General features: G+C 41.2%; 8 protein-coding genes and 2 long non-coding RNA genes across 11 annotated transcripts; 4 read left to right on the plus strand and 6 right to left on the minus strand.

Moving 5' to 3' along the window:
- Positions 1-3: 3 nt before the first annotated feature.
- Positions 4-1,379, minus strand: LOC145705561 (methyl-CpG-binding domain protein 2-like). Its single transcript, XM_081783047.1, has 6 exons — positions 1,180-1,379; positions 863-979; positions 594-822; positions 392-545; positions 272-349; positions 4-227 (listed from the first exon to the last, which is right to left on the minus strand). Exons 1-6 carry the CDS (start codon positions 1,356-1,358, stop codon positions 154-156), a joined length of 831 nt encoding a protein of 276 aa, XP_081639173.1. The 5' UTR covers positions 1,359-1,379; the 3' UTR covers positions 4-153.
- A 1-nt stretch (position 1,380) lies between these two features.
- LOC145701773 (uncharacterized) lies at positions 1,381-4,822 on the minus strand. The gene is made up of 5 exons (XM_081778990.1): positions 4,817-4,822; positions 2,537-2,748; positions 2,181-2,493; positions 1,696-2,096; positions 1,381-1,646 (listed from the first exon to the last, which is right to left on the minus strand). Exons 1-5 carry the CDS (start codon positions 4,820-4,822, stop codon positions 1,448-1,450), a joined length of 1,131 nt encoding a protein of 376 aa, XP_081635116.1. The 3' UTR covers positions 1,381-1,447.
- A 312-nt stretch (positions 4,823-5,134) lies between these two features.
- On the plus strand, positions 5,135-5,662 carry LOC145701774 (achaete-scute homolog 1b-like). Its single transcript, XM_081778991.1, has one exon. It carries the CDS (start codon positions 5,135-5,137, stop codon positions 5,660-5,662), a length of 528 nt encoding a protein of 175 aa, XP_081635117.1.
- Positions 5,663-6,615: 953 nt separating this feature from the next.
- Positions 6,616-8,342, minus strand: LOC145703239 (uncharacterized). Its single transcript, XM_081780575.1, has 6 exons — positions 8,211-8,342; positions 7,913-8,169; positions 7,686-7,873; positions 7,066-7,572; positions 6,907-7,021; positions 6,616-6,867 (listed from the first exon to the last, which is right to left on the minus strand). Exons 1-6 carry the CDS (start codon positions 8,340-8,342, stop codon positions 6,729-6,731), a joined length of 1,338 nt encoding a protein of 445 aa, XP_081636701.1. The 3' UTR covers positions 6,616-6,728.
- Positions 8,343-8,617: 275 nt separating this feature from the next.
- Positions 8,618-9,005, plus strand: LOC145705102 (uncharacterized). Its single transcript, XR_014134552.1, has 2 exons — positions 8,618-8,819; positions 8,871-9,005. It is a non-coding gene; the product is annotated as an uncharacterized LOC145705102 (long non-coding RNA).
- A 631-nt stretch (positions 9,006-9,636) lies between these two features.
- LOC145703482 (uncharacterized) lies at positions 9,637-11,244 on the minus strand. The gene is made up of 6 exons (XR_014134363.1): positions 11,125-11,244; positions 10,809-11,057; positions 10,445-10,767; positions 9,972-10,392; positions 9,815-9,931; positions 9,637-9,760 (listed from the first exon to the last, which is right to left on the minus strand). It is a non-coding gene; the product is annotated as an uncharacterized LOC145703482 (long non-coding RNA).
- Positions 11,245-12,165: 921 nt separating this feature from the next.
- Positions 12,166-13,073, minus strand: LOC145704377 (uncharacterized). The gene is made up of 2 exons (XM_081781829.1): positions 12,881-13,073; positions 12,166-12,833 (listed from the first exon to the last, which is right to left on the minus strand). The coding sequence occupies exons 1-2, from the start codon at positions 13,063-13,065 to the stop codon at positions 12,416-12,418; spliced, it is 603 nt and encodes a 200-aa protein (XP_081637955.1). The 5' UTR covers positions 13,066-13,073; the 3' UTR covers positions 12,166-12,415.
- A 92-nt stretch (positions 13,074-13,165) lies between these two features.
- LOC145704283 (ufm1-specific protease 2-like) lies at positions 13,166-14,883 on the minus strand. Its single transcript, XM_081781736.1, has 4 exons — positions 13,921-14,883; positions 13,678-13,877; positions 13,368-13,637; positions 13,166-13,324 (listed from the first exon to the last, which is right to left on the minus strand). The coding sequence occupies exons 1-4, from the start codon at positions 14,240-14,242 to the stop codon at positions 13,247-13,249; spliced, it is 870 nt and encodes a 289-aa protein (XP_081637862.1). The 5' UTR covers positions 14,243-14,883; the 3' UTR covers positions 13,166-13,246.
- Positions 14,884-15,429: 546 nt separating this feature from the next.
- On the plus strand, positions 15,430-19,689 carry LOC145704267 (protein transport protein Sec24C-like). Of its 2 annotated transcripts, XM_081781715.1 has the most exons (13): positions 15,430-16,321; positions 16,493-16,967; positions 17,009-17,164; positions 17,239-17,346; positions 17,392-17,560; positions 17,602-17,780; positions 17,828-17,983; positions 18,026-18,181; positions 18,222-18,345; positions 18,391-18,488; positions 18,533-18,763; positions 18,802-19,065; positions 19,113-19,687. In XM_081781715.1, the coding sequence occupies exons 1-13, from the start codon at positions 15,504-15,506 to the stop codon at positions 19,197-19,199; spliced, it is 3,021 nt and encodes a 1,006-aa protein (XP_081637841.1). In that variant the 5' UTR covers positions 15,430-15,503; the 3' UTR covers positions 19,200-19,687. The 2 variants fall into 2 exon arrangements, with proteins under 2 accessions (XP_081637841.1, XP_081637840.1); XM_081781714.1 differs by having other exon boundaries at positions 17,239-17,560; positions 19,113-19,689.
- Positions 19,690-19,748: 59 nt separating this feature from the next.
- Positions 19,749-20,598, plus strand: LOC145703122 (PITH domain-containing protein GA19395-like). Its single transcript, XM_081780436.1, has 4 exons — positions 19,749-19,831; positions 19,898-20,200; positions 20,241-20,349; positions 20,389-20,598. Exons 1-4 carry the CDS (start codon positions 19,752-19,754, stop codon positions 20,524-20,526), a joined length of 630 nt encoding a protein of 209 aa, XP_081636562.1. The 5' UTR covers positions 19,749-19,751; the 3' UTR covers positions 20,527-20,598.
- The last annotated feature ends 296 nt before the right edge of the window (positions 20,599-20,894 follow it).

Genomic DNA, 20,894 nt, shown 5'->3' on the forward strand with positions numbered 1-20,894 from the left:
GCGTTATTTTGAAAGACATGTATTGAAGTTTTTTCTCTATCAGATGTTTTTTCTGGGAAGAATTTAAAAATAGGATAGTTCAGTTTAAAATAGAGTTTTGTAGGACATAGAAAGAATCTTCCGTAATAGGAAGGGATGGCAGGAAAATAGTTTTTAGTTGACTAAAGCTTGTTGCTGCATGCGATATTTTTTCATCATTTCCGCAAGTGCCAGTTGAGTTCGTCGAACTGAAGAAGTTGTAAATTTGCTTAGAAATGTGCGATTGTAGTACCTTTATCTTCTTGGGCATAAATATCCTTGTCAGAAATGCTAACGTTTGTGCAAAGCGGTTGAACTGCATCAGATGTCACTGAAAATGCATTTTACTAGCAGTTCTGAAAGGAAATCTTACATAAAGCTTTATTGACGTTTCTTCCTTCTTCGGCGATTTCAATCTGCTTCGGGACGACTTCTTTTTGTCCTTGAACGGGGAGCTTCGTGCTCACTAGTTGCGAGCTCAGTCGAGTCATCACGCAGCTATCGTCGAACACATCCGGTAACGAAGGCTTGAAGAGGAGACTCGTTAGATTTAACAGAGAATAGTGGGGAATTACCTTGATTCCATCTGGGAGAGGGACATCCCCAACCTTTTCCCCGTGGACATCGACAGGGAACATCTTCTCAAGTCTCTTCTCGGACAGAAGCTGGCATGGCCGGGAGCGAACAGGGGGGACAGGTCTTGCTGATTCGTCTTTTTCTCGATTTGGATAGTCCTTGACGACCTTGTTGTCTGGAAAACCACGCACGAGTTTTAGAGGCATTTCTCCGCACCATTGTGCTCGACTAATTTCATTTGAGAATGCCAATAAGAAAAGTTACTTACCGAACAGGAAGATCAAAGTCGTACTCGATCGGGCGAACACCGTGCTTGATAATGTAGTCGGTTTTCTTGTAGTCTTTCTCTTGTTTAATCTTGAGAAGGTCGGGAGAGAATGTTCCGCTGAAAAAGACTTTAGTGCCTAGTTAGTTTAGTTGATGAAAATTTACTTCTGTCTCATAATTTAGTTTTCGGGAGAAAAATCTTCAGAAAATTTGGAAAAAAAAATCAATGGGGGTCAATAAAAAATGGCGCCAGTGCGTTTCCACTAAAGAGTGTGAAAAGTCACCCGGCGAGATTTTCCTGAAATGGAGAATCCTTACGTTTTGAAATCGAAGCATTCGGGCGCGTTCCACGTGGGCCCTAGCGCTTGCATCAGTTCTTTCTTCGTTTTAATGCGTTTCCCTTCTGGTGAGATGTAAATCGTCTCTGTGAGTTTATGTTTAGCTAGGCCGACTACAAGCACTTCCTCGCGTTTCCAACCTTTCGGCAATGCTTGCATTCTAAGTAAACAAGAAAGAAATTGATGATTTTTCGATAAAGGAAAGTGAGTTTATTTTGGGAAAATACAGGCAAGTGTGAACAAAGTTATCACCAGTCGTCAACAGGTGTATGTTTTGCTTCTTTGAACTTCTTGAGGTTTTTGCCGGCGATTATGTCTTGAATGACGAGGAGGACGAAGTACGAAGCAGCGCCGATTCCTAGCCAGAGGAGCATTTGCCGGACGGCGGGAAGCAAGCCGCTTTCAATCAAAATTTCTTGCCACAGATCAGCTTCGGCCATTTCATCACTAAAAAGATTTTGGATTTGCAAGGAGACGTTTTGAGTTAACGACTTACGAAATGTGTTGAAGAGCGACACCTTCTACGTCAACGTCAGCAGCTTCGGCTTGGTCGGCGAATTCTTCCAAGTTTTGAAGATCTTGCTCACTCAAATCGGTCAAGTTGAGTACCGTATTTTCCCCGAAAATCTCGCTAATGTCGATTCCTTCGGCCATGAAAGCCTCTTGGAATTCAGAAACGTCGATTGTTTCAGCATTTTCACCAATTGGAGAGTTAAGGATGATTTCAGTGATGTTGAATTCGTTTTCTGGCTCAGCGTTTCTCGCGTTGAACGTTGCTCGGGAGGATACAGTGGTGTTTGGTGACATAGACTCGCTGAGCATCGCGTTGATGTTGACGTTTTCATCAAGGAAGGGCTTCAGTTTTGGAGCTGTTTGATAGCCGCCAAAGCCAATCACCTGAAATCATGGTTGAGTTTGAACTCTTTCAGGATCATGACTATACAAAACACAGAATTTGCGATATTTTGAAGAAAAACTCACCGCGACAAGTAAAAAGATGATGATGAGGATTATCAAAAAGATTCTCGAGAAAATGACAAAGCATCTGCTTTTACAACAGTAGGCCAAAAAGAGAGTCAAAGAGAAGAAGGCGGTGACCAAGAATGGAAGAACGACGCTTTGAGAGTAGTAAACGGCTGTACTGAGCATTTCGTCCTTGTCTTTATTGTCGATCATTTCTATATCCGTATCGTTTGGCATATTCGCGATGATGAAGTCGATGTCGAAGGAGATATCAACGCCTGCCACTGTGATGTCCAAGCTGCCTTCTTCAAGCGTAGTTCGCAAATCATTTCTAAAAACTCAGTAAAAATCGATTTTTTATATGTTTGCGCTACCTAACCCAACTGAGCGCCATCGCGCCGATAATAAGTGAAGAAGCAATAATGATGAAGGAGAAAAAGTAGCCACAGCATCCTGCACCAGTGTCTTTGTCAATTTTTAGCCTCTTCTGTGCCTCAGCCCATTTTGCTTGCGCCTTATTGACTCTTGGGCTCTGTGCCCAACCGGGCGTCGCGTTGCCGTTCTGCTGGACGTTTACGTAAACGCCCTGAGAAAAGTGGATTTTTAATCATTCACAAATAGTGTTTTCTCGAATATTTACTGTTTTTATTACTTTTTACATGAAAAATAAATTGATGTTTTTTTTCTATATTGTTTTTTAGTTAGAAATCCATGCCTGCTGCATAACGTTTCTCTATTGATTTCTTCATAATTCGTAAATATGCTCTGATTCGTTTCAGTTCTAGAGACGAACTTATATTCAACCGCGCAGTGAGTCTAAGTGAGTGCGCGCGCACCCGGAGGACTTATATTTCCCGGAGGACCGCGTAGGAAGGAAAACAAAGAGTTTCTAGGAAACAAACTCTTTTGTACGCATGAATTATCCTATTATGACAATTTGATCACTTTATTTTTAACAAGTCAATAAGGGCTGTTATTGTAAATAGTATGTTTTGGTACAGTCAGAGTTGCAAATTTTTGAAAATTTTTTCTGAGCTGAGCTAGCTGAGCTGAGGTCGAAATTGAGCTGAGCTGAGCTGAGCTGGCTCCTTATAAAAAACAACTGAGCTGAGCTGAGCTGAGCTGGTTTTTATCAAAAAAATTGAGCTGAGCTGAGCTGAGCTGGGGCATATTTGTAAATTTTTGAGCTGAGCTGAGCTGAGCTGATGATTTCTCAAACTGAGCTAGCTGAGCTGAGCTGACCATTTTTTATGCTGAGCTAGCTGAGCTGAGCTGAGCTAGCTGAGCTGAGCTGAGAAAGCTGATTTTTATTTGCTATAAAAATGCCAAAAAATGTGTTGAAGCGAATTTCAACCTTCTTGAGTAGATGGACAGGGTGCCCCTGCCCTCACACACCCCTAGACCAGCATCTCACTCGCAACATCGCGCTTTTTTGACATAAAAAAATTATTCTGTCATTTAACAATAAGGAATCCTCCAAAATATTATACAGTGGTATCATTTATGTGGATGAGTCAATGTTTCAACCTTCTAGCGTAGATGGACAGGGAGCCCCTGCCCTCGCACACCTCTAGACCAGTTTCTCACATTCGCAATCACATATTTACCATCTGTACTTTATTATTTCTTTATTGGAAGCCCTTTTTATTTAATTTCTCTCTTGTTTCAAAGAAAACTCGAATTATTTCTATCTAAAATTGACCAACAGGAAAGCATGAATAGAAAATACGTCGAAGTTTTTGAAAAACGACCAATCAAAAGTGGTTCGATCTTTGTCAGCTCAATAGACTGAGCTGAGCTGAGCTAGCTGAGCTGAGCTTAAAATTGAGCTAGCTGAGCTGAGCTGGCACTTTTCGAAGAACCATTGAGCTGAGCTAGCTGAGCTGAGGTCAAATTGAGCTGAGCTGAGCTGAGCTGACCCTCACCTCAAAATTGCTGAGCTGAGCTGAGCTGAGCTGTAGCTCAGCTAGCTCAGATAGCTCAGCTCAGCTAGCTCACAAAATTTGCAACTCTGGGTACAGTTATATTTGCAATTTTCCATATATTGATAAGAACCATCGCTTTGTTTAAAACCATTGTGTAGCTCACGAGGAATCTCTTCACGGAGATATATACAAGAATATTTGAAAACACCATTCGCGTCAGACAGGTTTAGTGGTTTTTCTATAGGACAAAAAGGTATTTTTCTTCTATATAAGCTGAAAATTTTTTGAATAACTCGTCGCGTTTCAATTCGAGATATTGGCTCATGAGGAGTTCTTCTCGAAACTATGGTCGTCGTTTTCCGTGTAGGCTTTTCTGTAGGTTGACACTCTGGTACATTACATCTTGCTCTACAGGCTTTTAATTGAGCCCGATTCTCCGAGACGACAGTAGTACGATCTTTCATCTGGAAAACGAAGTCTTTTGTGCATTGAATCCAGCATTCTCTATCGAATCCAGTCGGGTAGCACTGTTCTCCCAAATGCACTGACTTTTCAGCAAACAAGGATGAGATAAAATACAATAATACGATCCACATACTTGAGTCTATCTCTTGCAGAAAGAATATAGATGCCTTCGGTGAAGTTTATTTACTTTTAGTTAATATTTAACGACGAGTATTTACATATTTTGTATTTTCACAACAGTTTTGGTGAAAGTAGCATTGCTACCAGCATTGCTAATAGACTATTAGTAATAGTTGAAGCTTCAATTAGCAGATCATCATCATATCAAAGGGATCGATAATTGATTCATTAGATAAAGATAGAATAGCAGCTTGCAGGTACATCGTGCACCTTAATGTGAACACCTGGTCATTCTTGTGCACCACGGTAGCTGTTTGTTCTCTCATGACGCCTTATCTGATCATGATTAGGTGCACTTGCACTTTTTCTGGCGCTAAAGGTAACTCTGGGATATAAGAGCTTACCATTTAGTTGGACATCATTAAATCGTTTCTCCAAACACATCTACACAAGTGCTCCAAAATGACTGGAAAAATCACGAAAAAGCCCTACCGTAAACAGTACCGTTCTCCCGAAGCTATCGCCCGTCGCAACGATCAAGAACGCGTTCGACAGAAGGAAATCAACGATGCGTTTGATCAGCTTCGTGCGCAAATCCCATACGGGGAATGGAAGGGAAAGAAGATGTCAAAGTGCCAGACTCTCGAGGGAGCGATCGAGCACATAAGGAATTTAGCGACGGTGATCCATGAAGCTGATGCGATGACTTGTGGCACTCAATTTACAGGCTTCAATAATTCCTACAGTCTCTCCCCGACAAGCTCCATCGACATGTCTCAGTCTGGTTACAGCTCTCCAGAAACGTCCTTTTCTCCCTCCGTTCCAACTCACGGACAAACATATCCTAGTCTTCCAGATCTAAGCTGCTTCTACCAAAACCTGAATCCAATGTACTGCGGCCAAACTTCATATCTATCAGAAATCCCACTCCTTCCGACTCAAGAAGAAACACCACTCGATTATTCCTCTGGTCGCTACTCGCCTTATTAAAAAACGTTTGTAAATAAAAGTCATCAGAAAATATGCATCATTTTATTCATCATCATCCGAACACGTTTCAAAAGCTCAAGCGCAGAATGCTATCTACTTCGTCGTTGATTTCTTTTATTTGCTTTTCCCCTGCTGCGATATCCAGACTTAGAGCTTGCTTTTAACTTCGTATCATTGGTTCTTTTACCTCAGCTGCTTCATTTCCGATAGAATACGTTCAAAATCTGACTTTCTGGCTTCAAGCGTTTCTTTGTCCCTTGAGATAACAGATTCTATCATATTCTAGGGTAGGAAGAAAACATAGTTTTAGTCAATGAATCGTACCTTACCTTCTTTAGTGACAAAGTGCTCATTCTACTTTGAAAAAATTGGTTTCGCGCTTGACTTGATTCAGAAGATTGAAAACTTTCACGTGATCTTTTTCGCGATGGAATATTATTACCGCTCATTTATGTTGGCAAGGCTTATTTCAAACTAGTGTTTTACGAATAAAGAATACACCATAAACTAAATTATCTAGAAAAGGATTTATTTCAACCAGTTTTGTCAAGTTATCATGAAGAGTTATTGCTTGAAGTAGTCTCCTTTCAGCATCCAATTGTATGGCTAAATATATGGATTTTTCAATCTTAAGATTTTGCTTATTTCTTACCCATAAGACGAAGGGGTAGCTTTGTCCTGTGGAAGGACCTTTGTCAAGCTTAAGAAAGTCAGTCTTGTGAACCCTTGCGTCGACCTTTTCACTTGAAAAAATCAGCATAAACATTGAAAAAACTTTCATTTTTCTCTTATTTAAGTTAGAACGCGTAATTGATACTCACTGCAGTAGATGCGACTGCTTTATAACCTCCAATACGTTATACGTTTGAATATTTTATGGAGGCCTGGATCCCTGGCTCTAGGAGAGTAACCCTATTATGCGAGACCTACTTTAGGCGAGTTTTTGAGTGGCTTGTTTATTTAAATGTACATACAGTCAGAAGAGATTAACTCATCCACTGCTCTTAATGGGCAGCAAACGTCTCTCTGAGATTGAAAGATAAATAATGGTCTTAAAAGCATCAAATTAGTCTTCAGCTGTGTAGAAAACATCGAGTGAAGCATCCTCAACTGGCGCCCACTTGTTCAACTTCTTCGACCAGCCCTTCCAAGTGGCACCAATTAATTGAGGCCATCGAACATCATCTTGGACGTAAAGAACAGCTCTTAACAATCTTGGCGGGAGATTTTTTATATTTTTCTACCTTGGTCGACCAAGATCCTTCATCTCAGCAATCTGCCAAGAAGCAGTAGATTCGAAGTAGAAAATATAGACCTTGTTGTCCCAGTGCTTGTAAATTGGTCTTGATGTGTCAGCGCCTACAGAATTGACGTTAATTTCTTACAGACTGAGTGATCAATACCGGGGATTGGAGTGTCAGTAGGTGCATAAACACCGATTAGAGTCGTCTGTTGCCAGTCAGAAAGCATTGTGCCAGTCAATTCTAAGTGAGATAGACCAGAAGAAAGACCTCGGCAAACCCATGGATGGGGCATCAGCAATTCAGCGGTCGGTCGCTTTGAAGCAGGAACCATGAAACAAGTTGCAAGGAAGTCCTTACAGTGATCAAGCGCTACTGATGGAGGATTTGGTCGCTTGAAGGGAGTCTTCCTCATTTCAGACTCAACCTCCTCTCGAGTCATATCATTGTAAGGAGGGAATCGAGACATGAGTTCACAAATTGTCGCCCCAAGAGCCCACAAATCAGATTTTTCTGAGGCTTCTTTTCCTTGAGTGAGGAGAAGTTCAGGAGCCATGTAGTAAAGGGATGATTCGGGTTTAGCAAGCTCATCAAATCGCTGGTAACCGGGTAGACGAAAATCAGAGAGAATGCCCTCGCCATTTTCAATATTGAACATTATATTGCTCGCTAGGAAATAATTTGTATTGACAGAATGAAATCGGAATTAAATTACTGTCCAATCGACAGTGTCGATCATTCAGACAGTAAACCTAGTCAGGGTACCAGACTGGCCCAGTTACCTTTGATGTTTCCATGGACGATTCTTCGATATCGAAGATAAGCAAGTGCTTTTAGAACACCACAAGTGATGGTACAAGTCTCGTCCTCCTTCAATGCTCGTCCAAGCCATCTTTGATGATCCAAAACGCTTCGAGATGGATTGTAGTCGCTGATCTGCCAGAAACTTTCGCCATCATCTTGAAAGCCTCTTCAAAAATGTATGACTTTGACTGAATGAAATAACTACCTGAATCGCAGAATGTTCTCGTTCTTGAAAGTCTTCAAGACGGTAAGCCGCTTGTAAAGCTGTTCTTCGGCTTTTCCGTGTTGAGAAAGAGGGTCGACATATCGAACTTTCGTCATTCGTCGAGGAGCTCCAGCGACGACGTTCTCTTCTTTGAGTTTCTTCACGTTCTTGATTATTTCAACCTCAACGTTAGGATCTTCGGGCGTATCCACAGCAAATTCATCAGCATCAGATTTGTTGGACATGATTGGCAAAATCTAGTCAAATTTAAACTAGACTGTTATTAGATCTCGACTACCTTCACGGCCTGAGCTTTCTGTCCGGGAGCAGAGTTTAGGACGAAAACTTCACCAAAATATCCTTTGGTATCAAAACCATCCTTTTCAATGGATAAGGGTGTCCAGCTTGGAAAAATAGCCTCCTCCGTCATTCTGTCTCTAATTAGAAGAATGAAAGACAGAATGAGTCAAGTGTACTAGGCCAAGGGATCTTGCCATGCTTATCACCTAAACCAGCGTTGCTTAGTCCAGTTTGCGCGTCAACTACTGCACTGTAATTTGTGGAGAGCGATGTTTCATCCAGGAATAACATACGTTTCACATTTACTGATCCGTTGGTCTGAACTCAGGGCCAGAAAAGGGATGAAGGAAAAAAATAGTACACCCTAGGGGCGAAATATTGCAAAGCCCGGTCAGAAGGATAAAAACGATCGTTCAATTCAAGACAAAAAATCCATGACAGAAAATGAGAAAAGCGTGGAAGATAAAGAAGAGTACCCGACGGATCCAAAAGCAATTGGAAACATCGTCTTCATTTTCATCATAATTATGGTGCTTGCGATCAAGTCCTGCTACAGTGTTTATTATCAGAGCAAAGTCACCAAGTCCAAGAGTCTAACAGAAACTTCGTAAGTCTGCACTTATTTATGCTCTATTGTTAACTTGCAATTCAAATTCAGATCCGTGGATGATGAAGTTTTTTCAATCGAGGTCACAGAAGTCTGACAGATAACAATACGGATTACGAATTCATAACCTCCTTTCATCTTATATTCTGATGCCATTTCAATACAGAAATTCATTTTCATTTTCAATTTGAAAGTTTCAAAGATGCGTTTTAATATTTGATCATTCTGTTCGATGCCAAGATGATCCGAAAGATCAAATTAACTATGAAGATTACAACGAGTAAGTGTATGCTCTTTTTCCTTAAAATTTCTGCTGTTTTTTCGGCCGAGTGCCCCACATATGAGTGGTATGATCAGGTGTCATTAAATTATGAGGATGCTGTCGATTTTTGTTCAAGCAAAGGAGGTGCTCTAGCTACATTTCGTGATAATGCAGAATACCTTATCGTAAGTTTTAAGAAATTATCTTGATATAAGTCTAATATAGTTTTTTACTAAATTCTCGGGAAAATCATTCATTTACGTTGGTGGAAACGCATTTACAACTAAATGTGATTTTCGATCTGAATGCGGCGAAGAAATTTATATTCCCTGGAATAATAACGAGCCCAATTTATGCCATGTGAATGAGGACTGTATGGCCTTTCATTATACAGGAGTAGCCGATATTTCTTGCGATTGGACTCTCACAGTCTCGTGCAAATTTGACTGTACGCCTGATCCGTCACTTTCAGTCAACGTTGCAAATATCCCTGGTTATGAAACGTACCTCAACTGCAGTGCCTCCGAAATTTATACAAGGATAAGGGATGAATTATATTGAACAATTTGCAAGTTCATTTATTTTTTGTTTATGAAGCATAGGTAATGAAGAATTTAGTCACTCTCTGGAACTGGCGAGACTTCTTCTCCATCGCGGTTCAACAGATCAATCACATTTTCTAAAAATATAAATTTTTGCTCAATTGCGACTCTACTTAGTTAGGACTCCTTACCAGCAGGGCTCATTTCATCTTCCATCTCAACCAGAATTTCCTCATCATCACTATCTCTGTACGAATGTTCCAGCGCAGTGAAGCTTGTTCGAAGTTTGAATTCGTGTTGGTCGGATACTATGAAAATGATTACCCCAAGATATTTTCCGTATTTTACCTAGCTGTTCACGAATTTGACTCTTGTGCCTCGATTCCAGCATTTCTTGCTGATGTTTACATTCGCCATACGTTTTGCAGCAGTATGGCTGCAGAGTTTGGATCTTGTCGATGTTCACGTCTTGGATGAATTCGGTAACATTCAAGATTCGTACAAGAATCTCGTTCTATTCTAGCTTTATCAAATAATGGAAAGCGAGCCTATAAATATTGATAAAAGTCAGTTCCTGAACAAGAGTATCTCGCGTGACATCATCATCACAGTTGGCAATAACATCAAAAATGTCGAATAAAAGACATGTCGTGACAGGCAATTCTGGGCGCAAATCTTGGCTTTTCCAACTTTCTTCTTTCAATAAAGCGCTAATGATCGTTTTTATTTCTCCGTATTTCAATGTGTTGATAACTGGCGGTTTATAATTCTGAAATTCATCGAGTAATTGCTTCCAATATTAACTCATTTGTTTACTGTACCTCGAGAGTCTGCTTGATAGCAGCGACCATCTTTGCGACGCGAGGATTCTCCTCCTTTAGGAATGCCAAAAATTATTGTCAATGTCATTCTTGTAGACGCATAAAACTTTTATCAAAACGTTCTTCAATGACATTGGCAAAAACGCCGATGTCAATTTGTTGCGACTAGATGAGTTTAACGCTGAGAACAGTTGACGTTCCCGAGCCTGCCTGTGGATGAACAAAAAGAGAACATCGCAAATATGCTGGATGTTGGCGATATTCCGCGCGTAATATTCTCGTTCCTGAAACCGTGCCAGCGCTGTCGTTACACTGGATGGATCCTTTTTTGAATTATGATAATCAGTTTCGTAAACGAATTAACCTCAAACATGCAGCAGCTTTCCGGGCAACGATGGCGGCAGCATTGCACCAAAAATTTAACAACGATTTTGCAAATGTGATCGAATTCGTAGTAGAGCGCAGTTTGAAGCAAGTCGCAAGCCTGGGTGAAGGTCAAAGATGAAACATCTTGACAGTAAACAGCGTCCAGCAGATTTCGGAGAGTAGTTTCTTTAACATTTGTTTGGATTCGCTTATCTGTTCCTTCTTTGAATCCACTTTCGAGCATCACCTTTTGAACGTTAGAATAGAGATACAATATAAATAAGTCTTTACTGGTTGATATAATCGATAAATACCCGAAAGACTTCGCTTTGTGCTGTTATGAGAGAGGAATGAGCAGGATATCCGGCTCCATTCGAAGCGATTATCAAAATATCGCAATTAACATTCTTCTGTCTTTGTTGTTGGAGGCTACTTTATGCAGGTCAAAGTTGGAAATTCAAGATTTTTTGATTGAACAAAATTTGGACCTGGCCATCAAGAGCTTCGAGTGCAGCATTAGACGTATTGAAAACCATTTTTTCTTCCGTATTTTATCTCTTGTAGAACAAAAAAATCGCCTTTTTGGTATTGTTCGAGGAGGGATATTTGCCAAGCTTCAAAATTTCAAGTTGAAAAAAATCCCGCCCGCAGCGAGTGAGAGGCAGCTGACCTCATTTTTAGTTGAACAGAGTACCTATTATGTAACGCCTCAACTTGAGGCCTTTATATTGATACATGCAGTGAAAATATTTTTTGCGTTCCATAAGGGCTGATATCATTTTATGTCGTGCCCATCAATGCAAACAAGAGTATTCAACATCGTGTACATAAAATATGCCTTGCAAATCTTTGAAAAATTAAGATCAACTAATCATCACCGATCTAATTAAAGTAGTCCCCACATTCATAATTTATTCGTCAATTGTGCATAAGACTCATTTTTCATCAAATATAGCGCCCTCTGGCGACCGTCCTTAGCATCTAAAAAAGAAGATTTCATGGAATTACCGTCAGTTGTACTCGAAGAGGAATGATTTCAACTGGAAGAAGCTCGAATGTGGGCGATTACTTTGAAAAGAGCATGGTCTGGGTAAGTTTTCAATGCTTTCAAATAGAAAATGGATTATTTTAGCTGGCTGTTATCTATTCCTTTATTTTGATCATTAGCTGGATGGTGCAATGAACGACTAATGCGATGCCACATCTGTATAATTGTTCTGTCAAACAAAGTTATTCAAAAGCATTTTATAACCTTCACATTGCATATATTTTTGGAAATAGAAATGGCAAACTATTCAACGTCAGTGTTGTACTTGAAAGAAGAAAGACAATAATTGGATTACCTCCGTCTGAATTTGCTTATTGGCTTTTGCATAAAATATGTCGCGGCGAGTAACTTTTGGCAAAGTGTATTTTGAGTATATCAGTAAAAAGCTATAATATAAATTTACATGATTTGGGCTTGTTTCTGTCTTCTAGTGAGCCACAGAAGAACGCCAAGGGGACAAAGGGAGGATAGAAAGAAGACTCCTGAGATTACAGCGTTACCGCGGAGGTTTTCGAAGCCATCAGGGCAGAGTTCATTGACGGAGGCCTTTTTAATGCTCATAATTTTCTGTTGAGAAGATAGATTTTTACAGAAATTTTGAACATTTCCTGAGGGATAGAAAGTGCTTCCATGTCAGACTTGCAGTGCAAGGCGTCTTTGTAATTCATCTCTCCTTCAATGATGGGAATGACACCAGCCATCAAATTCAATACGATGGAGAGCCCGATCCACACTTGCTCTGCCAAGTTCCACGAGAATATGCCGTATGTAGACGGGAGCGGGGACATGTACAAAATAGTCGACAACATGGCGGCAATGAAAACGAGTAGTCCAAATCCTCGGGCAGAGAGTAATGAGCGTTGAGAAAGGCAGTCAGCATGCAGAAATACGATATTTTCATCTTGCTCGAGCATTTCCTTCTCTTTCTCGAGGAAATCTTTGTCGCATACCATTCCTGGGGCGGACATTAAAAGCCTGTAAAATTTTTGATAACACTTTTAAAATCGCACTTCTAGTCAAACCTATGTGGAATGGAAACTTGTCCAACTGTCATTTCGTATTCCATGCTCATCTTTACCGAGGAGAAATCTCTTGAGAGGATAATAACCGGAACGAGCGTAAGAAAAAGCACCATGACTTTGCAAATGAACGAGTATGTGCGAAGATAGGCGAAACCCGTCACTGACTCGTCGGTGAAAAATGCCATTTTATCAATGTAAATAAGAACTCAGAAAAAAAGGGATGAATCTGTGATGCGGGTCAATGCCTGCTGTCAAACAGCCCAAGGGCGCGACGGCGGAATTTCATCCCTTTCACGGAGGTTGTTGAATATTTTACTTTATTTTACAGATAGTAGCGTAATTGCACAAGGTAACAGAATTACAAGACTAGGACAGTGGTAAGCATAAATTATAATAAGAGTCGGTCTTCCAGAAATCAGGTCCTTTCCAGTAAACGCCTTTATCCTAAAATGAAATTTAACAGAGACTTCATTTGTCCTTTATCAACCTTAATATTTTTCCCAAGATGAGGGCCTGTGTAATGCGGATCCAGAATCAAAAAGGAGCAAGCACCCGAAAGCTCATCATAAGCAACTCCGACGATTGTGTGTGCTAGAACTCCGCCCCCAATCATAATTGGTGTTCCTTCAGTTTCGAAGTGCTCGATCAGTTCTGGGACCTTTTCAGCAATTTCTGAGCCAGAGGCGACGTTGATGATTTTTGAGTCGCATCCGACGAGTTCGTTGAGCATCATTTGCACCTCAAAGCTTCCAATCCACTAGAATCAATGTTATTTTTTGAAGAAATCTTGTCGTTACCTCTCTGCTATTAATGAACGATTTTTCCTTGTCACCGAGTCTGACGAGAGTCTTTTGAATCTCTTGGTGAGTTGGAGGCTTTTTGTCCGTCTTGTTGGCGAGATAGAACCACGAATGACAAGTTTGAAGACTTCTATAAGCACATCCCCAGCCTGTATCGTTCATTGCTTGCTGTCCGTAATGATAGTATCCGTATCTAACTAAAGTTTTCATAGATTCAGTGAAATAGGCCAGTGCGCTTACGTTTGGTGAATTTCACGATGGGTAAGTCCGGCGTTTTCAAAATTTCATGGACGTTGATAAGAACATCAAGATTAGGATTTCTAGGAATTTGAAAGGTGTGCTCTTCTTCATCTCTTCCAGTAAGATTCGGCATATTTTGATGCTTACTGTGTTTACTCATCGCTGAACAAATTTCTCGAAGCCAGTTTTCATCTATCAATCGGTCTTCATTTCTTATTACGGGCAGGCAAATTGGAAGTTTCTCCTCGTTGGTGTAGAATCCAGCAAACTCAATTCTACGTTTAGCGCGGAGATTTTCAGGGTTTAGGGAACCAAGATTCATGTTGAGAAAAGTCCCTTGCTCGCGGATCGCATCACAAAGGCCATTCCAGATTTCTGATATTTTCTTTGCTTGCGGAAGGAGTGTTTTTACGCAGATAGGTTGACTGACAACTGTTTAACGGGTTCACAGATGTATTATTTTCATAAGAATTGTAGAAATTGATTAAGAACCCTTTCCGATAGACTTTGACTCATTCACGCGAACTTGTCGATTTTCCAAACTCACGCTGGATAGGAAATCAAACTTGAGAACAGAATCGGCACTTGCATTCATCACTTGCTTCAAAGTCGAGTGTTCTTTTAGCGGACTTTTGATTTGAGTCGTTCCTTCGCTCAAGTAAATTCCAAGTTCTTTGTTTCTCAGAGCAATTCTTGCGTTTTCTACGTTCTTTTTCGCATTCAATCGAGCAAAGTCGCAATGGTTGAACCAACCGTGAACTTCTACTTGCACGAAATTTTTGGAAATATCTGTTTTCAATAATGAGACAGGTTCAGGTTCACACTCTTCGCAAGCATTCTTCCAGCCGTGAAGGGGTTCACTCCAAGCTGGATTGCTAAACTTCAGTGGGAGGGTATCGTCTTCTGCTCGTTTGTCTTGAACCATTCTTTTGCCTCTGAATACTCTGTGTAAGAGAATCATGCTCACGAGTCATTAAAGAAGTTCGATATTTAGAATTTTTGGCAAGGGTAAGAGGAAAGGAGATCACTCAAGAAATATATATTATTGATGGATATTCGTTCTTTTGAAACATCATTTTATAAATTATAAAACTCGTATGCAGCAGACAGGAACCATAAACATATGAGGAGGATCGAGATTATCTCTGGCGCGGATTTCCAACTCGCCTTTGAGTGGTTATTCTCGGCCAATCAGTAGTCCGTATTCTCGCTTCGTCCAAATAAAATGACTCGGCCGAGTGACACGTAGCCACCAATTCTCAGCTATCCCTTTTATCACTGTTCAATGTCCTGAAAGTTCTGTTTTAGCACCCACAGTACTCTGCTCGATCATCTCAAGAGGAAATCTGAAGAAAAAAGTCTGAAAATCCGCTTCAAAGATTAAATTTTACGAGCTTTTTGTTAAAAATTATCGATTTTGGCGGCTAATTTATTCAGATACTCCTCTCAAGATTTGAATATCCCCTTTATTCTCTGATTCAAAATCTGAAAAGCAGATTTCGTTTATGGTTTGTTAAGATTATGCAACCGAATGGGTTCGGACCCCGGGAGGATTCCAGCCTCCTTCCTCACAGTTCCAACAAATGAATCTCGGCCCTCCTCGCCCAGGCCAGCCCGGTCCAACTCCAATTTCTGCCCCGGGAATGGCCCCAGTAATGTCGACAGGGATGCCTAACCAACAGATGCCAGGCATGCCGCCTAAACCAGGAATGCCTCCACAGATGCCGGGACAGTCGCCGATGCAGCCACAAATGGGCGGTTTGCCCCCAATGTCACAGCCAGGAATGGCGCCAAGGCCGGCTATGCCAGGTCAACCTCCTCAGAATCCAGGAATGTCTCCTAGACCTGCTATGCCAGCAACACCAGGAATGCCTCCTATGGGAAGTCCCGGAATGTCTCCAATGTCACAGCCAGGAATGCCACCAAGGCCAGCGATGCCAGGAATGCCGCCAAGTCCGAACATGGGTCCAGGAGCCCCTCAAATGAATCATATGAATAATGGTCCACCGAGACCCGGAATGCCCGGTCCACCACAGCCTGGAATGCCTCAACAATCGGGCATGCCTTCACAACCAGGAATGCCTCCACGACCAGGCATGCCTCCACAGCCTGGGATGGCCCAACAACCCGGTATGCCCCCACAAACGGGAGGTATGCCACCCCGACCTGGAATGCCCCCAATGGGAGGGCCACCACAACAAATGGGTGGCCCACCGCGCCCAGGAATGGGCCCTGGAGCTGGAATGGGTGGCTATCCACAACAACAGAGACAAAAACTGGACCCAGACTCGATTCCATCGCCAATCGAAGTAATGCAAAATGATCAAGCAATTTTCGACGACCAGACATACACGACAGATAAGGGTGCAGTTCCACCTGCTTGTACGACAAAGATTAAAAGGTTATTTTATGAGAAAACGATAGATCCAAGTACAGGAGTAACGAAAGTGATCTTAAAAAGGTTTTGAGGTGCACCAAATTAGATGGTGTCATCTTCATTTTTAACAAACTAACATCTTCGACCACCCTTTAAGATAGTTACTATATTTGCAACGAACTAAACGCGTTTTAGGGGAATCCAAGATGCCGGTTCCTGTTCCCCCAGATACGTTCGATCTTCTTTATATTCTCTTCCAGCTACATCCGAAATGGCGAAGCAAACGCAGATCCCGATGACATTGAGTATTAACGCAATGGCTGAACCTGATCAAGGAGAACCTCCAGTTCTCCTGGCTGATTTTGGAGAATTCGGTCCTCTGAGATGCAAAAGATGCAAAGCATACGTCTGCCCTCAGTGGAGATTTATCGAAGGCGGCAGATCCTTCCAGTGTCACTTGTGCCACGCTGTTACAGAAGTGCCTCAGCATTACTTCCAAATGACCGATCATATGGGCTACCGAATGGATCGCCAGCAGAGGCCAGAATTGTGCCGTGGCAGCTATGAGTTCCTCGCAACGAAAGACTATTGCACCAATAATAAATTGCCTGATCCGCCAGGATTCATTTTCGCTATCGATGTCTCGTATAATGCCATGCGGACAGGACTCGTAAGTTTGCCTCTTTTGAATTTTCGTTGAGATTGCTTTAGGTGCACATGGTCTGTGAAACTATTCCTAAAATTCTTGACAGTCTACCGAGAAATCCCGAAACTGGAGAATGTCCCGTCAAAGTCGGTTTTGTGACTTACTCGCATACAATTTCCTTCTTCAATTTGAGCGAAGACCTGAGCCAGCCCCAAATGATGGTATACTGATCCGCAAATATTGGAAATATATATTTATATACAACCAAAGTTCTTATATAAATTTCTTCTATCAGGTCGTTGGAGATTTGGAAGAAATCTTCACGCCTCTACAGCGCGGTTTCCTCGTCGATCCAGACAAATGCAAAGAAAACATTGATTTATTACTAGGTCAAATTCCACAGGTATTTATTTGTTTTGAATTCTTTTCTCTAACGGAATTCTCAAAGCTAAATCCCCAACCAGCTCCTGATGCATGTTTCCTGCCAGTCGTTCAAGCCGCCGCTCAAGCTTTTGATTCCTGCCAACGCGCTGGTAAACTGTTCCTGTTCCACTCTTCGCTGCCCACTGTTGCTGCTCCTGGAAAATTGCAGAACAGAGATGACAGAAAACTCATAGGTGCGGTCTTTGTTGTTTCTTCTCTATAAATAAATTTTTAGGTACTGACAAAGAAAAATTCCTCTTCCAAGCTGCTGACAAAATCTACGAAAAGGTTGGAAAAGATCTCGTTGCTGCGTCAACTTCTGTGGAACTCTTCCTCTTCCCATCTCAGTATGTTGACGTTGCTTCTATGGCACATGTCTGTCATCTCACAGGCGGCACACTTTACAGATATCCGGTAAGGTTTTATTTCGCTTCCTCTCGATTCTTATTGTAAATTTTTAGTTTTTTGATATCAACAAGGACAGGGAACAATTTACATCAGATGCGATTCGAGCTGTTACTAGACAAACGGCGTTTGACGCTATTTTGAAAGTGCGAACTACTGCTGGACTGAGAGCTGTTGATTTTGTCGGTTCTTTTTATATGACAAATACACAGGTTTGTTGTTCATTCTCTTCCTTAGAACTTACCTTGCTCTAGGACGTTGAGTTGGCTGCATTGGATGCTGATAAGGGAATCGCAATCGAGTTGAAACATGACGATAAATTGAACGAATCTGAAGGTGCAGCTGTTCAAGTCGCACTGCTGTACACTTCTGTCTTTGGCGAAAGACGCCTTAGAATTCACAATTTACAGGTTCCTTAACTGAATACGTTTCGTTTCTCAACTTTCCTAGCTCGGCGTAATCAGCCAACTAGCGGACGTATACAAAGTTGCAGAAACAGATGCGATGATGAATTTCTTTTCCAAACTGGCGGTCAGAAGTTGCAGAGACACCTCGCCACAGAAGCTCAAAGAAGGTTAGCGGCCCATCCCGTTTCAATTTTGTAACAGAAAGTGTTTAGGATTAATTCAACGCTTTTCAAATATTCTCGCTACCTATCGAAAACATTGCGCTGATCCTAGCTCAATTGGCCAGCTGATTCTCCCTGAAAGACTAAAGGTAAATTCCTGCCCTTCTTTACTGCCTTTAAAATCAATTCCTAGGTCATGCCAGCATATATGAATTCTTTGTTATGCGACGACGGCATTTTCCCCCATCACGAAACAAATACGGACGACCGGGCTTATCTCAGGCAGAAAATCTTGCAGATGAATGTTCGAGCTTCTTGCGCGTATTTCTATCCATGTGTTTATCCTATTCTTAATACTGCGTTGGATCCCGCACTTCCCAAACCTTCTTTGAGATGTTCTATCGAAAGATTCAAACAAGAACAGGTAATATTCACCGTGTAGCAATTTTTTACACTCTCTAGGTTTATGTTATTGAAAATGGACTTCAATTGTACATCTGGGTCGGCCAAAATGTCACTCCAAACGACGTGCAATCAATTTGGGGAGTCAACTCTCCCCTGGAGGTCCCCGACGGTCTTCCAAAGCTAGAAACCGAGCAAAACAGTACGATGAATCAGCTGATGGCCAGTTTAGCGACGCTAAGAGGACGAAACTTAAAACCAATAATTATTCGATGTGGGCATCCAGACGCCAAAATAACAGAATCGCGAATGCGAAGACTAATGGTTTGTTGCTATTTTGAGTAAGCAATTCGCGCTTACCGAATTTTAAGAACGAAGACAGTAAAGGCGCCGGCACAACCTCCTATGTCGACTTTCTCGTTCACGTACACAAAGAAATCCGTCAGTTACTAAGTTAACAAACTGAGAACTAGAATTTTCCGAATCGTGCAGCCTACGTATTATCCTCCTTATTCTCTATCGTTTGTTGTACCTAGGCACAATTCATTATTTGAAATTTCGACCTTGTTAAACCCCATTCTATTCTGTGCTTTTGTTCATCTCAAACTCGTGCAATATAACTTATATTTCCGAAGGATATCCAGTATAAGTAAAAGTAACGACTGTAAAAGTTCCCAAAAAGTTTCGTCGCCGGTGAGTTAATGTATCCGGTGCGTATCATTCTATTTTCAGTTTTTGTATCTTCAAAATGACATTAGGAAAAATTACATCCTGGTTCTAATTAAATTATTCTTTTGGGAGATCGAGGGAGAAGTTATTATCAATTTCCGATCTTAGAGAAAATGAGAAATAATCTTAACAGAGTTCATCGCAATTAATGTATTTATCAAGTGCAATATCTTCTTTTTAAAAACTAAAATACAAAATTATTGAACATTTCTAACAAAAAGTCTTCGCTGAGAAATTCTGCAGAACGCGCCGTTTCTTGCGTCTAATCGTGCTCTTATAGAATGGGCGGGCATGGGCATTCGCATAGTTGTGGGGGAGGTTGTGATCACTCGCTGCAGTATGAGTTTTCAACTGATTTCAGGCAGGGTTTTCAAGCCAATCCTCGCATTATCATCAAGCAAGATAGCGTTAAATGACCCTCTATAAGTTTATACACGAAGATCAACGACTCTACTTTCGAGTGTCTCGGCGAAGAAGTCGACGGCTCGGGTCGAAAAGTTTTCAAAAGCTATGAAGATAGGATGGAAAAAGAGACTTTTGTGAATTCTGACTGTGACCCAGAGCTCTTGTTCAATATCCCTTTTAATGGAAACGTAAAGATTTTCTCAATAATAATCATCGGCGGAGAAGACGGGGAGCAACCGACAAAAGTTAAAATCTTCAAGAACTCGCCCGGAATGACTTTTGATGACGCTCAAAGCAAAACAGCGGACCAGGAGATCGATTTGAGGTTTGATTATTTGCTTGACAATTTTGTTAAATCCCCGTAGTCCAGATCCAAAAGGCGATTTGCAATATCCACTGAAAGCTGCCAAGTTTAGCAACGTTTTTCATTTGTCACTTTTCTTCCCGAGTTCTGTTGAAGACGAAATCTCTAAGGTACAGGAGTCTTTCCTGATTTCAATAAATAATTATCAGGTCTACTACATCGGACTCAGAGGAGAATTTCAAAAGGCCGATCGCGATCAAATCCTCGTCGCAAACTATGAACTCAATGCAAACCCTGCTGATCACAAGAATCCACTTTCAGAATCATCTGGTCATCAGATTTCTTAAATACTGAGAAAGCTTTCTAAAAGTTCAAATTTCAGCTAATTCACATGTTACCAAATAAAAACGGACAAGTTAGAAAAACGACCTTGGATATAATGTATTTGCGCAATTATAAGTTGAACAGATTGCTGGTATATTCAATTTTCATAATTGATGCCACGTCCCATTATCAATCCTTTTCATATTATTAAACTAAAACCGGGGCCGAATATGCATATTTCTTCCCCTAGGAAAGATCTCGATTCAAGAGAGTTTCAATCGCCTCTTGAATCTACTAGTAGTTTGCGGTTTCCGGAATTTCGGTGGAAGAGAACACCTCAGCGAGTTTCGTGAGTAACTCGTATTTAGTTTCGCTTGCTACGTGTTCTTCC

This window comes from Oikopleura dioica, chromosome PAR (genome assembly GCF_907165135.1).
Source record: "Oikopleura dioica chromosome PAR, OKI2018_I68_1.0, whole genome shotgun sequence".
Taxonomy (NCBI): Eukaryota; Metazoa; Chordata; class Appendicularia; order Copelata; family Oikopleuridae; genus Oikopleura; species Oikopleura dioica.